The sequence below is a fragment of the Canis lupus genome, chromosome 18 (assembly GCF_011100685.1).
Source record: "Canis lupus familiaris isolate Mischka breed German Shepherd chromosome 18, alternate assembly UU_Cfam_GSD_1.0, whole genome shotgun sequence".
NCBI classification, from domain to species: domain Eukaryota; kingdom Metazoa; phylum Chordata; class Mammalia; order Carnivora; family Canidae; genus Canis; species Canis lupus.
Window position 1 is genome coordinate 54299118 of NC_049239.1, and position 14632 is coordinate 54313749.

General features: G+C 53.7%; 1 protein-coding gene and 1 long non-coding RNA gene across 3 annotated transcripts; one reads left to right on the top strand and one right to left on the bottom strand.

Moving 5' to 3' along the window:
* The first annotated feature begins 224 nt into the window (after positions 1-224).
* On the top strand, positions 225-14023 carry CHRM1 (cholinergic receptor muscarinic 1). 2 transcript variants are annotated; one of them, XM_038564218.1, is made up of 3 exons: positions 225-849; positions 1307-1398; positions 11512-14023. In XM_038564218.1, the coding sequence occupies exon 3, from the start codon at positions 11598-11600 to the stop codon at positions 12978-12980; it is 1383 nt and encodes a 460-aa protein (XP_038420146.1). In that variant the 5' UTR covers positions 225-849; positions 1307-1398; positions 11512-11597; the 3' UTR covers positions 12981-14023. The 2 variants fall into 2 exon arrangements, with proteins under 2 accessions (XP_038420146.1, XP_038420145.1); XM_038564217.1 differs by lacking the exon at positions 1307-1398.
* On the bottom strand, positions 2167-3253 carry LOC119864276. Its single transcript, XR_005373666.1, has 2 exons — positions 3018-3253; positions 2167-2757 (listed from the first exon to the last, which is right to left on the bottom strand). It is a non-coding gene; the product is annotated as an uncharacterized LOC119864276 (long non-coding RNA).
* Positions 14024-14632: the final 609 nt, after the last annotated feature.

Here is a 14632-nt window from a genome sequence, read left to right on the forward strand (position 1 = left end):
GTTAGCAGCAGGGACAGACGCCAGAGCACGCAGCCCAGCACGCGGGGACGTCTGCCCAGCCCCTGGGGCGGGTGCACCAGCCCTCTGGGTCTGTTCCAAGTTGGAGCCTCTCACGTGAGGCCCAATGTGTCATTTCCAAACAGAAGGAATCTAGCTCCTTCGCAGCAGGGAGGAAGAGCAGGGTGTGGGGCTGGGTGGGTGGGTGGGTGGGCGTGTGGGCATGTGCAGGGGGCAGGGCATGTATGTGAGGGAAACAGGCGTGTGAATGCCGGGGCATGAGCGTTGGGGCACGGTGCACATGGGTTAGGGGCTTTAAGGTTGGGTGGGGGAAGGAGCCCCAGGAAACAGTGTGCCTTTGTGAGGGTGTGTGTGTGTGTGTGTGTGTGTGTGTGTGTACCGATGAGTCTGTGTGCAGTGGGTGTGGGTGTTTGTCTCCCTGTATCCGCCTTCTCTCCCATTCTGGACTTTTAGCCTTCCTGGGCTCGTTTTCCTCATGTCCTACCTCCTCCCTCTTGGGGCTCAAATTAGGTGCCCTAGTGGAGGGGGGGGGCACGCTCCAGGACCTAGTCCAACCCCAGACGCTGCCTGAGGCTTCCCTCCAGCTCCCCCTCCCTTCCTTTTCTCTCTCTCCTCCCTCCCTCTCTTTGCTCTCCTCCTTCCACCCCCCCCCCAGGCTGGCGTGCCAGGGGGTGGGACATGCCAATCACTGGCTGTGCCTCTCCCGGCTGCCAGCACAGGGCGCAGCTCCCCCCCCCACCGGAGCCAGGTGTTTGGGTCCCTGGAGACGCCGCCGGCCCCCCGGGAAGGCAGTGGGGCTGAGGATCCTACAGACCCTTCTCCAGACCCATGGTGAGTACATTTGAGAGGGTTTGGGAGGGGCTCCACTGAGGCGGGGGCGGAAAAAGCAGGGTCCTGGGAGCAAAGCAGAGACCAGGACTAGCAGGAAATGGGGAGGAACTCCAGAGAGAGGAGGGGGCCCAGGAGGGGTCTAGAAGCCAAGGGGACTCTGTAGCATTGGAACTGGCTGCTCCAAACACCCAGTCTCGTGGCTTTGAGCAGATACACCTGATGTTTTTCTGGAGTTCAGCTGGCAAAGGCGATGGAGACCCCCCCTTAGGAAACTGGACCTGGAGCTCAGAGAGATTAAGCTGCTACGTAGCAGACAGAGGACCCAGAATCCCAGGGACAGAGTGGAAAGGGTAGGAGGCCAGAGGGCAGCCCTTGCCACCAGCATCCCGTGGGAGGTTGACACCCCCCCTTCGACATTGGGGTGCCAGTCCCAGAATCTCCTCCTCTTCTCCTTCAGGGAACCCTGAATCCCACCACCCCATCCATTTCCAGTCCCCCCAAGATGGACTGAATCAGGTTGCTGGCCAGATGGACAAGCTGGATGCCAAGGTGGGTATTAGGCCAGAAGCCAGCAGGAGACCAGGCCAAGAGCCCCAGGGCTCTCAGGGAACAAATGGCCACATGGAAGGCCACACCAGCCAGGGAACGTGGCCCTGACGTGTGCAAGGGCCCAGAGGGCCCTCCCTAGGTCCACAGTATCTTGGACTCCCACAGAGTAGATCTCAGTCCTGTGTCCTGGTCATGCAGGGATACTAATGGGCACCCATGCAGGCCCCCATCTCAGTACCCCCAGACTCCACAATGTAGGCTGGTAGCTAGGAACTGGGTGGTCAGCCCTCATTGGGTCATTCAGATAAGTGCTGCTTCTGGGTTATCAGTGCTAATGAGAGGGATTCACCTCTTGCCACAAAACATACCTACAGCCCCACTCAGGCTGACCCAACCACCGACAACAACCCACCCTCCCACCCCCGCCCAACTGGCCGGAAGGAGTCAGATTGTCTCCTATAGCCGGACAGTCTCCTGTCCCTGGGTAATCAGCTGCTCACTGAGCTGTCAGATAAGAGTTAGTTCTCTGCCCCCTGACCTCAGCCACTAGGCAAGCCATGATCCCTACTGAGATATAGAAGGCAGGGGAGGGGATGGCGAAACAGGGCTGCGGAAGACTTGACTCTTGTCTCCGGGGCCGGGCCCTGGAGGTCTGAGAACTAGATCCCCAAGTGCAAAGAGGAGTCCAGAGTGCCAAGATGGGGTTGGGCAGAGGTCACATCAGCCCTTAAAAGAAACCTTCCCATTGAACAGATGGAGAGATTGAGGCCCAGGAAGGAGAAGGGACATGCTTATGGTCTCAGAAGGGTCCCAGCCCAGGAGGGACCCCATTCCCCTCACCCTCAGTTCAGCACTGCACTCCCACCCCCCCACACACACAGCAAGATGATGGGGTGGGGGAGCAGCGAGCGCTGTGAGGCAGGAGCTTCGGCTCCTCCGGAGGGGAGGGCAGGCGGGGAGAGGTGGGTGAATATCTCCCTGAGGTTTCTGCTCTGCTGTGATGCCATGGTGATGCCTAGAAGGATGGGGGAGGGAGGGAGTGAGAAGAAAGGAAATGAGGAGGAGAAGTCGAGGATGGAAGAACAGGGAGCAAGTGGAGAGGATGATGAGGGGTGGAGCACTGCTGATGCCACCTGGCAGAGTGAGGTCTGGGGCCCAGCCTGCTGACTGCCGGCTCTGGCATGGTTTGGCTGAAGTCGGGCAACTGGTTAAAGTCCATCAGCAGTGAGTGTATTTGGCAGTGGTTCTAGGGCTGACGCTCCTGCTCCTCTTCCGGCTCGGCAGCACATTTATGAGTATTCAACTGATGCCTGCTGATCTCCCCAGGGCTAGCTGCCACTCCGGTGGTAACTGTTGAGCCTGGAAATGTGAAAGATTGCATGTGTTTACCCCCTCGTTCCCCAGGCCAGGCACAGAGGTAAGAGTTTTGTGCTCCTTTCATGGGTCAAGAGCTACTTGTAGAGAAAAGTTAAGCCAGGGGGAGAGCCGCCTCTGACAGGCTGGCTTCGGGATTTAGCCTCCAGCAGAAGGGACCAGTCCGAAGACCAGGCCGGAGGAGCGCCCTCCTGTCTGCATATGTAAAGTCCCAGAAGCCCAGCCCTGCAGCCCCTACCTCCTACCTCCTTCTCGTCAAGTATCGCCCATTCTCTCCAGCTATTCCCCACGCTCTGCCAACATCCAGGCCCAGAATCACAAGATGGCTTCGCTCTTCCTCCTGAATCTCTTCCCCAGCACCCCCTCATTCTCCGTCTCCCCTTCACAACTTGGCCAGTGGCGACATTCAGGAAGCCCAAGTGTTCAGGAATCCCTCTCCCCAGCGATGGCTCCCAGCCCCCTTCTTCCTCTGGCCAGCCAGATCCCCAGCCCCTGGGGATTGGTCCAAGGCTCTGGCCATAGACAATCTAGCCTGCTGTTCTAGAGGCTCTGACCTCATCCCTTAACTCTTTAAGCCCAGGCCGACTTTTTCCTTCCCTGACACTGACAGGGCCCATCCTACACCCGTGCCAGTCCTGTCACCTCCCTCAGTTTCCCTGCAGCAGAGGAGTCAGGGTCTCCTTGGTCCGTTTTACAGGTGAGGAGATAGTGACTTGGCAAGGGAGGGGAGGCAAGAACTGGAAGGTGCAGGGTGCCCATACTCTGGAGCCTGACCCCTGTGGGTTCATCCTCATGCCTCTGAGCCTGAAGTCAAACAGAAGGACCCCATGCATATCTCCCTGTGTTTACCCCACAGATATTTATTGAGTGACCATGTGTGCCAAGCAGCGAATGAGGCAGATACAGCCCCTACCCTGCTTCTCAGAGCTACGGCTAGGCCTCCCCCTTCCCACGGCACTGTCATCATACATCACGCAGATCAACAACAGACACTGTCACACACACACATGCATACACAACACGCAGGGGCCAGATTCTAAAGGAAGGACCGAGTCCTCAGTGACTCAAACTATGGGTTGGCCAGGTCAGTCAAGGTGAGCGAGGAGTCCGTGGAGCCCACCATTCTCATATGAGGGATTTAGAGTGGGCAGGGGTCCAAAAGGCCTAAATCCCAGTTGCCTCACTGATGAGCTGTCAGGACCTTAAGGTCTCAAAACCTCAGCTGTCACTTTTGCAAATTGAGGTTAATAAAACCCGCTTCACAAGGAGTTGTAACAGGTCAATTATATCACAAATATAATGCGTAGAGCCGTGTCTGGTATATGGTAAGCAGTCAGTAAATGCCGTTTGCTATGATAATACTAATGATATTATGCAAAGCTGCCAACAGCCTTCATCAGGAGGCCATGGTCCTAAGCAGAAAAGCACCTCCCTGCTTCATTGCCTCCTTCCGGTACCCCAGACATGAGACCCTCAGAAAATGAGTCCTACCCCATCCCCTCAAAGTTACACTCCCACCCCACCATTTCTTATTTTCACTCAGCAATGCACACACCCTCACACACACATACAGTCATCCCTACAGAAGGATTATGAAGTTGGGACAGTGACGTGCCCAAGGTCACACAACAGGGACCAAAGCAGAGCCACCAGGAGCATCCTCCTAAGCAAATTACTGTCCAAGAGAGGTTTGGGGGAAGACCCTTGCTGCTGATGGTGGAAAAAAGGCACAGTTATTGACAGCTCTGTTCTTGGGCTACATCTTAGGGGTTCAAAAGATCCAGGCAGGGCAGCCCTGGTGGCGCAGTGGTTTGGCGCCGCCTGCAGCCCAGGGTGTGATCCTGGAGACCCTGGATCGAGTCCCACGTCAGGCTTTCTACATGGAGCCTACTTCTCCCTCTGCCTGTGTCTCTGCCTCTCATTCTCTCTGTGTGTTTCTATGAATAAATAAATAAAATCTTTAAAAAAAATATCCAGGCAGCGGCAAAAATCAGGGTCCAATTCCCCAGAACCACCACCCTCCTCCAAGTTGTCCCAGGTGGGAGACATTAGCCCCTACAGCTCACAGGGGGGTATAAAGGGAAGTGGAAAGAATGTATACCTTGGAGCCTGCAGGGCCCCATAGAATCCCAGCTCCACCACTTCCTGTGAGACCATCAGCAAGTCTCTTAGCCCTGTTGGCCTCAGTGTCTTCATCTATGAAATAGAGAGAAGAATTCCCATTGGGTGCCCTGTGGATTAAAGGAAATGATATCATACATCAACTGCCCAGCATGCAGAAGGTAATTAATTATAGTGGTCATCAGTGTGGCTATTAAAATGAGTGAGTCGAAGGGACTTCTATCCATTAAGGAGAGAGGGACTGCCGGCCCCCTTACCTCCAAGGATCACTTCTCATAGGTCCCCATCCTGAAAGCCTTTTTAAAACCCATCAAAGCTAGGGGCGCCTGGGTAGCTCAGTTGGTTAAGCTGCTGCCTTTGGCTCAGGTCATGATCCTGGGGTCCTAGGATGGAGCCCTGCATCAGGCTCCCTAATCAGCGGGGAGCCTGCTTCTCCCTCTCCCTCTGCTCCTCCCCTTGCTTTTGCTCTCTCACTCTCCCTCTCTCTCTCAAATAAATTTTTAAAAAATTTTTAATTAAACTCATAAAAGCTATAGCTAGTTTTAATAAAAGCTTTTGATAAACAGAGGTTGCTATGTCCCCACCCCAAGGAGATGTCATTCCAACCCCATCTGGGAGAACCCAAATGAGCCTTCAATCTCTGCACCCTCCACTCAAGGATTTGGGTCCCGTATCAGGGCTCTGGAAAATCTCCCCACCTGCCAAGCTGGTCCAAGTCCCCTACTGTACAAATGAGTAATCTGAGGGGTGCCTGGTTGGCTCAGTTGGTGGAACTTCAACCCTTGATCCTTGGGTTGCAAGTTCAAGCCCCACACTGAGTGTAGAGCTTTCTTTTTCTAAAAATAATAAATTTAAATAATTATTTTATAATTATTAAAAATTATAATTATTTTAATTCATGAAAGACACAGAGAGAAAGGCAGAGATGTAGGCAGAGGGGGAAGCAAGCTCCATGCAGGGAGCCCAATGTGGAACTCGATCCCAGGACCTGGGATCACACCCTGAGCCAAAAGCAGACACTCAACCACTGAGCCACCGCAGTCCCCCTAAATACATTTTAAAAAAGAAAAGAAGAAGAAAAAATAAAGAAGGACTCTGGGGCCTAGAGAGGGGCTATGCCAGAGTCTGTAAGCTGAAGGGCGCAGCAAGAGGTGACTGGGCTATGGATCAGAATGAGGAGCCAGAAATAAGTGGGGAGAGGCTTTGGATGCCATTAGTCCCATAAACTGGCAGATGCAGAGAGGCCAGGGAAGGACAGGTTAAATGATTGCTGAGGATCACACTGCTGGGAAGAGACAGTTTTGAGGGAGGACACACACAAAACTCACTCATCAAGATAACTAACATTGAAATGTAACATTTTTAAAAATCAACTAGCAAAAAAAAACAAACAAACCACAATCAAACAGCAAACCAGGCAGCCCACAGGCGGGCCATCTATTTTTGTAAATAAAGTTTCATTGGAACCAGGGCCAGGAACAGGGTGAGTCATGTGTGATAGGATTGTTTGTGTAAGTGCAGGGTTGAACCCTGCCTTTATTTAAAATTTTGTTCATGATGGATTGTTTTGCATCAATTTCCTTTTTTTTTTTTAAGATTTTATTTATTTATTCATGAGAGACACAGAGAGAGAGAGAAAGAGGCAGAGACACAGGCAGAGGGGGAAGCAGGTTCCATGCAAGGAGCCCGATGTGGGACCTGATCCTGGAACCCCAGGATCACACCCTGGGCCTAAGGCAGGTGCTAAACCATTGAGCCACCCAAGGATCCCCTCTTTTTTTTTTAATGTAATCTCTACACCCAACATGGGGCTCGAACTCACAACCCTGAGATCAAGAGTCATGGACTCTTCTAACTGAGCCAGCCAAGCGCCCCATCAATTTCCATTATTTATTTATTTATTTAAAGATTTTACTTATTTATTCATGAGACACAAAGAGAGAGACGCAGAGACATAGGCAAAGGGAGAAGCCTGATGCGGGACTCAATCCTAGAACCTCAGGATCATGCCCTGAGCCAAAGGCAGACACTCAACCACTGAGCCACCCAGGCATCCCTTTTTTTTTTTTTTTTTTTTTTCATTTATTTATGATAGTCACACACAGAGAGAGAGAGAGGCAGAGACATAGGCAGAGGGAGAAGCAGGCTCCATGCACCGGGAGCCTGACGTGGGATTCGATCCCGGGTCTCCAGGATCGCGCCCTGGGCCAAAGGCAGGCGCTAAACCGCTGCGCCACCCAGGGATCCCCTTTTTTTTTTTTTTAAGATTTTATTCATTTATTCATGAGAAACACAGAGAGAGAGAGAGAGAGAGAGAGAGAGGCAGGGACACAGGCAGAGGGAAAAGCCGGCTCCATGCAAGGAGCCCAATTTGGGACTCGATTCTGGGTCTCCAGGATCATGCCCTCCACCAAAGGCAGGCACCAAACCATCGAGCCACCCAGGGATCCCCCCATTTTTTAAATATTGCATTAAATATCATTTTCTTGACTACTGAGTTTGGGGGTACCTCAAATTTTACACCCCAGGCAAAACTGTCTCCCTTAGGTCCTCCTAGGCCTGGTCCTGCTGCGGTGTGGGACCAGATCCGACACTGGAGGCCTTGGCACTGCATTGAGGGCTGCGCCGCGCCCAGGCAGACAGGATGCTCCTGGAGCTGCCGAGGGTGTGGCCTCTGAGGTCAGCAAACTCATCTTGTCTGACTCAGGCTTTTCAGGTCTTGGCCCGGGGAACCACTGGTCCCAAAGCACCAGAGGTTGAGGATCAGGAAAGGGAGGCAGCACCAGGCTATGAGCTAGGAGACTTTGGGATATACCATAACTTCTCCCTTTACTCTGGACCTCAGTTGCTCTGTGTGTGTAATTGGCACTAAACAGCCCTGAGTTCAGGCACCTGGGTGGCTCAGTCGGTTAAGCACCAGAGTTAGGGGATCAAGCGTCAGGCTCCCTGCTTCTCCCTCTCCTCTGATCCCATGCTCATTCTCTCTCTCTTTCTGACTCTCCCCCAAATAAATAAACAAAAATCTTTAGAACAACAACCACAACAACAGCACTAAGTTCAGATCAGAGGGACAAGAGTTGTGCAGGGCAACCCTGCCATGGGTGGTGTCATACCCAGAGAAAGCCCCAGCAGGCACAGTCTGATGCCAGCCTCCAGCCCAGCACTTTACTTTGGTTATGGGAAAAGGATGCAGCAAAACTCAGTAAGCAGGCCAAATAATATTTCAGCATAATATTTTTAAGATTCAAATTGACATGCACCTGGCTGGCTCAATCAGAAGAGAACATGATTCTTGACCTCAGGATCATGACTTTGACACCGTGTTAAGTGTAGGGATTATTACAAAAATAAATAAATACAATTTATTTATTTATTTTTAGATTTTATTTATTTATTCATGAGAGACACAGAGAGAGAGGCAGAGACATAGGCAGAAGGAGAAGCAGGCTCCCTGCGAGGAGGTGTCTCAATAAATACAATTTAAAAAATAAAATTCAAATTGGCATACTGTGGCCTCCAGGCCAGCCATCTGTTTTTATAGATAAAGTTTCATTGGCACAAACTGCTTGGGCTCAAATCTTGGTTCCTACCTTACCTGTGTGATACTGTGCCATTCCCTTGCTTTTTTCAACCTCAGTTTTTCACCTGTGAAATGGAGAGAAGAGCAACCCCTCAGTCACAGGTGCCCAGTGAAGATTACAGGCAATAATGCACATAAGCACTTTGAGCAGTGACTGCCACTCAAGGAGAACTGAATAATAGCAATGATCATTATCATTATTAGTTGCTATTGTCATAGTATTAGAAATTTCTTTTTTTTTAAGATTTTATTCATTTATTCATGAGAGACACAGAGAGAGAGAGAGGCAGAGACATAGAGGGAGAAACAGGCTCCTCCAGTGGAGCCTGACGCGGTGGGACTCTGTCCTGCATCTCCTGAACCATGCCCTGAGCTGAAGGCAGACACTCAACCATTGAGCCACCCAGGCATCCCTAGAAATTTCTTTTAAGTTTATTTATTTAAGTGATTTCTATGCCCAACGTGGGGCTCGAACTCATGACCCCAAGATCAAGAGTCACATGTTCCACTGACTGAGCCACCCAGGCTACCCTGAGAAATTTTTAATCAAAGGAATAGACACTTGGAGCACATGAGTGGCTCAGTCAATTAAGCATCCAACTCTTGATTTCTTGATTTCAGCTCAGGTCATGGTCTCAGGGTCCTGGGATCAAGCCTTGCATTGGGCTCCATGCTCAACAGGGGTTCTACTTGGGATTCTTTTTCTCTCCTTCTCCCTATCCCTCCCCCCTCAAATAAATAAATCTTAGAAAAAAAAAAAAGGAGCAGACATTCACAGGAGGGAGCCTCCACTAGTACACATGTTAAGACTCAACGGGGACCTAGTGCTCATCATGTGGCAGGCCTGTCCTGGGGACTCAACGCCCATGGACCCATTTTGGCTTCACAATAATTCCTTGATTTATTAGCTAGGGAGTAGTCATTCCTATTTTTCAGCTGAGGAAACCGAGGCTCATGGAAAGTATACCACCGGCAGGTAGTAAATGGTAGAGCCTGTATTCAAATGGAGACAGTCCAGCTCACACTGGCCAGACTCTTCCACCATGATGTCCCCTGTCTCCTTGATGTGCAAACTGCCCAAAACACAGGCACACACTCATAGCCACAGTCCTTCTGGCTCATTCATTCACACTCCAAAGAGTCCCTCCCAAACACCAACACCATGACCAGTGGAGATGAGCTCCACCACACACCCTCGGTCACACACTGTCCCAGCCACGCACCTCAAGGCCCTCCCCTGCCTCCCCAACAGGCATCGATCTCCTCACAGGCATATAGCACACTAGTCTCTCTGCCACAGACCTGGTCCTGAGGAGCACCGGAGGCTGGTGGGCCCTTGCCTGACATCTCTCCCTTGGAATAGCTCCAATGACACAGCCCCTGAAGCCATAGCTGCAGGTGGGAGGAGACCCCAACTCTTCTGTGGACAGATAGACACCTGAGGCCCAGAACAGGAAGGGACCAGCCAAAACATACAACAGCAAGGCTGTGGCTGAGCATGAGGCGGGGGGGGCAGGCGCTGAGCAACCCCATCACCAGAAGGTTGCTCAGAGATCTGGCTTTTCCCTTTACCCGCCTTTAGTGCCCAGGTTGGACTCCAGTTTCAAGAAAAATGTAGAGAGGGAGGCCTGGGTGGTTCAGCGGTTGAGTGCCCGCCTTCCGCCCGGGGTGGGATCCTAGAGTCCCGGGATCGAGTCCCACAACAGGCTCCCCGCAGGGAGCCTGCTTCTCCCTCTGCCTGTGTCTCTGTCTCTCTCTTTCTGTCTCTCATGAATAAATAAATAAAATCTTTTAAAAAAAAAGAAAAATATAGGGGATCTTCCCTTTCCCCTTGCTGTCCCCCTGGGTCCTTGGACCAAAGAACAGAGTGGGGAGACAGAAGGGGGTTCTCACACCTCATCTGGGGCCAGACCCCCACTGGGAGCTGAGACCCTTGCCCTCACTACCTGCTTTCACTCCAGACTTTCTACTACCAGGCAGGAGTTCAGGTCCAGCACAAGTCCCCCCCTGCCCTCCTTTTTTTTTTTTTTTAATATTTTTTAATTTTTATTTATTTATGATAGTTACAGAGAGAGAGAGAGGCAGAGACACAGGCAGAGGGAGAAGCAGGCTCCATGCACCAGGAGCCCGACGTGGGACTCGATCCCGGGTCTCCAGGATCGCGCCCTGGGCCAAAGGCAGGCGCCAAACCGCTGTGCCACCCAGGGATCCCCCCCCCCCGCCCTCCTATAGGGTCTCATTTAGCTCCAAACACTGCCCTCCAACTCTCTCATCTCCTCTCTCTCTCTTTCTATTTCTGTCTCGGTCACACACGCGTGCGCACACACACACGGAACCATGCAGACACACAACATACACCTCCTTCCCCCTATCTTCTCTAGAGCCCTCCCCACCCATCTCCTGCCTTCCCATCTCTCCATATTTGATGGAAGAAGCCTGCTGGAGCTCCACATGCTCAGAGGAGGAGAGAGGTGTGGGTTCTAATCACACTCACCTCCTCTGTCACTGTGGCCAGGTCTTGTAGCTGCTTGGAGCCACAGTTGCCTCAGGGAAATGAGGAGCATAAGAGACCTTCCTCCTAGAGATGTACAACAGTTAAATTAGATAATTCAATTAAGTGCTAGTGCTGTGTCTGGCATGTAGTAACTACCTAGTAAATGAGAGCTTTAATAAAATTGAGTGAAGTGCTTTGAAAATTTGGCAGTGCTGTATACAAAGCGAGTCTCCCAACTCCTGCCACATGAGTTAAGCAAGACAGGAATTAGTAGCAATTTCCCAATGAGAAAATTGAGGCTCAGAGTCTGAATGGTGAAACTGGAAGGAGGGACTCCATCTAGATTCCAAACCACTTCTGCCCCAGTGCTGCTGGCACATCCATTCACGGCTGGGAAAGTGCACTGTAAATGATGGTGTGTGGCCACTGGTGAGAAAGGGTGATGTCTGGCCTAAAGCCCTGAGAAGGCAGAGGCTGTGACCCTAGCACCTTCCACCTGGAGATGACCAGCAGCCCAACCAAAGTCCATGTCATCTCTTTTCAGGTGATGACCTCCCCCTGAAGAAGCCCTGTAGTCTGACTAGAAGAAGGGGCTGCCCCCCGCCCGGCCCCAAGCCCCACCGGGCCACCATGAATACCTCGGCCCCACCCGCTGTCAGCCCCAACATCACCGTTCTGGCACCGGGAAAGGGTCCCTGGCAAGTGGCCTTCATCGGGATCACCACAGGCCTCCTGTCCCTGGCCACAGTGACAGGCAACCTGCTGGTTCTCATCTCCTTCAAGGTCAACACTGAGCTCAAGACAGTCAACAACTACTTCCTGCTCAGCCTAGCGTGCGCTGACCTCATCATCGGTACCTTCTCCATGAACCTCTATACCACGTACCTGCTCATGGGCCACTGGGCGCTGGGCACACTGGCCTGCGACCTCTGGCTGGCCCTGGACTACGTGGCTAGCAATGCCTCCGTCATGAACCTGCTGCTCATCAGTTTTGACCGCTACTTCTCCGTGACCCGGCCCCTGAGCTACAGAGCCAAGCGCACACCCCGCCGGGCAGCCCTGATGATCGGCCTGGCCTGGCTGGTCTCCTTCATCCTCTGGGCCCCGGCCATCCTCTTTTGGCAGTACCTGGTAGGGGAGCGGACAGTGCTGGCCGGGCAGTGCTACATCCAGTTCCTCTCCCAACCCATCATCACCTTTGGCACAGCCATGGCTGCCTTCTACCTCCCAGTCACGGTCATGTGCACACTCTACTGGCGCATCTACCGGGAGACGGAGAATCGGGCCCGGGAGCTTGCGGCCCTGCAGGGCTCCGAGACTCCCGGCAAGGGGGGCGGCAGCAGCAGCAGCTCAGAGCGGTCCCAGCGGGGGACTGAGGGCTCCCCAGAGACCCCCCCGGGCCGCTGCTGCCGCTGCTGCCGCACACCCCGGCTGCTGCAGGCCTACAGCTGGAAGGAAGAAGAAGAAGAGGACGAAGGCTCCATGGAGTCCCTCACCTCGTCGGAGGGCGAGGAGCCCGGCTCCGAGGTGGTGATCAAGATGCCCATGGTGGATCCCGAGGCGCCGGCCCCCACCAAGCAGCCCCCCCGGAGCTCTCCCAATACAGTCAAGAGGCCCACGCGGAAAGGGCGCGAGCGAGCAGGCAAGGGCCAGAAGGCCCGAGGGAAGGAGCAGCTGGCCAAGCGGAAGACCTTCTCGCTGGTCAAGGAAAAGAAGGCGGCTCGGACCCTGAGTGCCATTCTGCTGGCCTTCATCCTCACCTGGACGCCATACAACATTATGGTGCTGGTGTCCACCTTCTGCAAGAACTGTGTTCCCGAGACCCTGTGGGAGCTGGGCTACTGGCTGTGCTACGTCAACAGCACCATCAACCCCATGTGCTACGCGCTCTGCAACAAAGCCTTCCGGGACACCTTCCGCCTGCTGCTGCTCTGCCGCTGGGACAAGCGTCGCTGGCGCAAGATCCCCAAGCGCCCTGGCTCTGTGCACCGCACCCCCTCCCGCCAATGCTGATGACCCCTCACCTGCATCCCACCACCCCAGTCCCTGGGAGAGCAGGGTAGGAAGTGGGCAGGGGCTGTGACCTCAGACCCAGGGCCCTGCTCTGTCCTCACCAGGCCTGGGGGGTTGGGGGGAGCGTCCCCTAGGTCACCTTCCTGGACAGCCTAGAGAGACCCTGCCAACTTACCAAACCTTGCTATTCCCAGGTGGAATGAACCCGAACCCGGGGAACTGGTTTTTCTGTTCCTGCTGGGTGGGAACGGGCTCTTCACCAGGAAAAAGGCTAGGGGAGGAGGATCCAAGCTTGGAACCCTCTGTTTGCCTTCAGGCAGGAAATCTGTCGGGAGCCACCAGGGCCGGCCAGGAGAAAGAAGGTTAACATTTCAGTCATCCCTGGCCGAGGGGCTGGCCCAGATTGAGGTGGGAGATGGTCCCCCCTGGGACAGCAGCTGGGAACTGACACCAACCACGGAGAGGAAAGCTTGGCTCAAAGGGCGCACCCCAGGCTGGGTATCCTCCCCCCATGCTGCCAGGCCTAGGCACACTCTCCGGGATGCTCCAGCCTCCTTACAAATGTCCCAAGAGTGTCCCCAAGGCAAATATCCAAGCATCAGGACGATGCCACCAGAAGAGACCAGCTTGGCTAGTCACAAACCAAGTCCAGAGGCAGCAGCTGGACCAGGCGCCAGGTGTTCTGACTGTCCCACTATGTAGTTTTCCTGGGAATGAGGGGCAGGGGTGCCTGCTGTCCAGCCCCACACCTATACCCTCTGCCCCAGAGAAAGCCTCAGTCCCTCCCTCCCTGGCTCACAGCCACCACCTGGGTGGATCTGCTCCACACAGGTCTAGCCAGGCCTCCCGCATGCTGCCTGCCTCCAGCCTGCCCCACACAGGCCTGGCCCAGCCAACGGGTCCTCTCCTGTGAGCTCCCAGTCCGACCCATGCATGGCCTCCCAGGCACCCTCATCTCCAAGCCTAGCCTGGCCCCAAATGTTCTTTCCTTCTATCCTCAGCAAGTGCTGAGTCTGTGAATAAAGCCACATAACTAGCGGGGGCTACGGGGCCTTCTTTGCTGTGTTGGATGGAGGGCCTAGTCTTAGGCCAGGGCAGAACGGGACAGGGAAGGCCCCAGTACTGCTGAATGTGGGCCACTGCTCCGAGGGTGGTCCCAGGAGGGGCAGAACCAAGTCCTGGCTCTGCTGAAACCCATGGGCCCCAGCACTCCAGGGTCCCCGGCTCAGGTGAGTAGGGCTCTCTAATGGGCGGTAGGGAGAGCAGGTGAAATAAATTGCCTTTGCCCATAGCCTAGCATGTTCTTCATCAGCTTTGCCATATGTGGCTGCTCCAAGGCCCTGTTATACCCAGGGAGAGCAGAATTGCTCCTAGGCCCCATGTATAGATGGGGAGACTAAGGCCCAGTGACCCAGGAGGAATATTCAGGGCTACCCTACAAAGCAACACCCAGGCTTCCAGGCAACTCGCAGCCTCCTGACCCCTGGACTACAGACAGAGGACACCTGGGGTCCAGGCCAAAGTAATCCATAAAGGTGACCTTCAGGCCAGGTTCTAAGGCATTTCATTGATGAGGGGACCCTAATGCCTAAAGCATAGAGCAGCAGTTCTCAAGGTGTGGTTATCATTGGGGGTCCTCAAGACCACTCTTA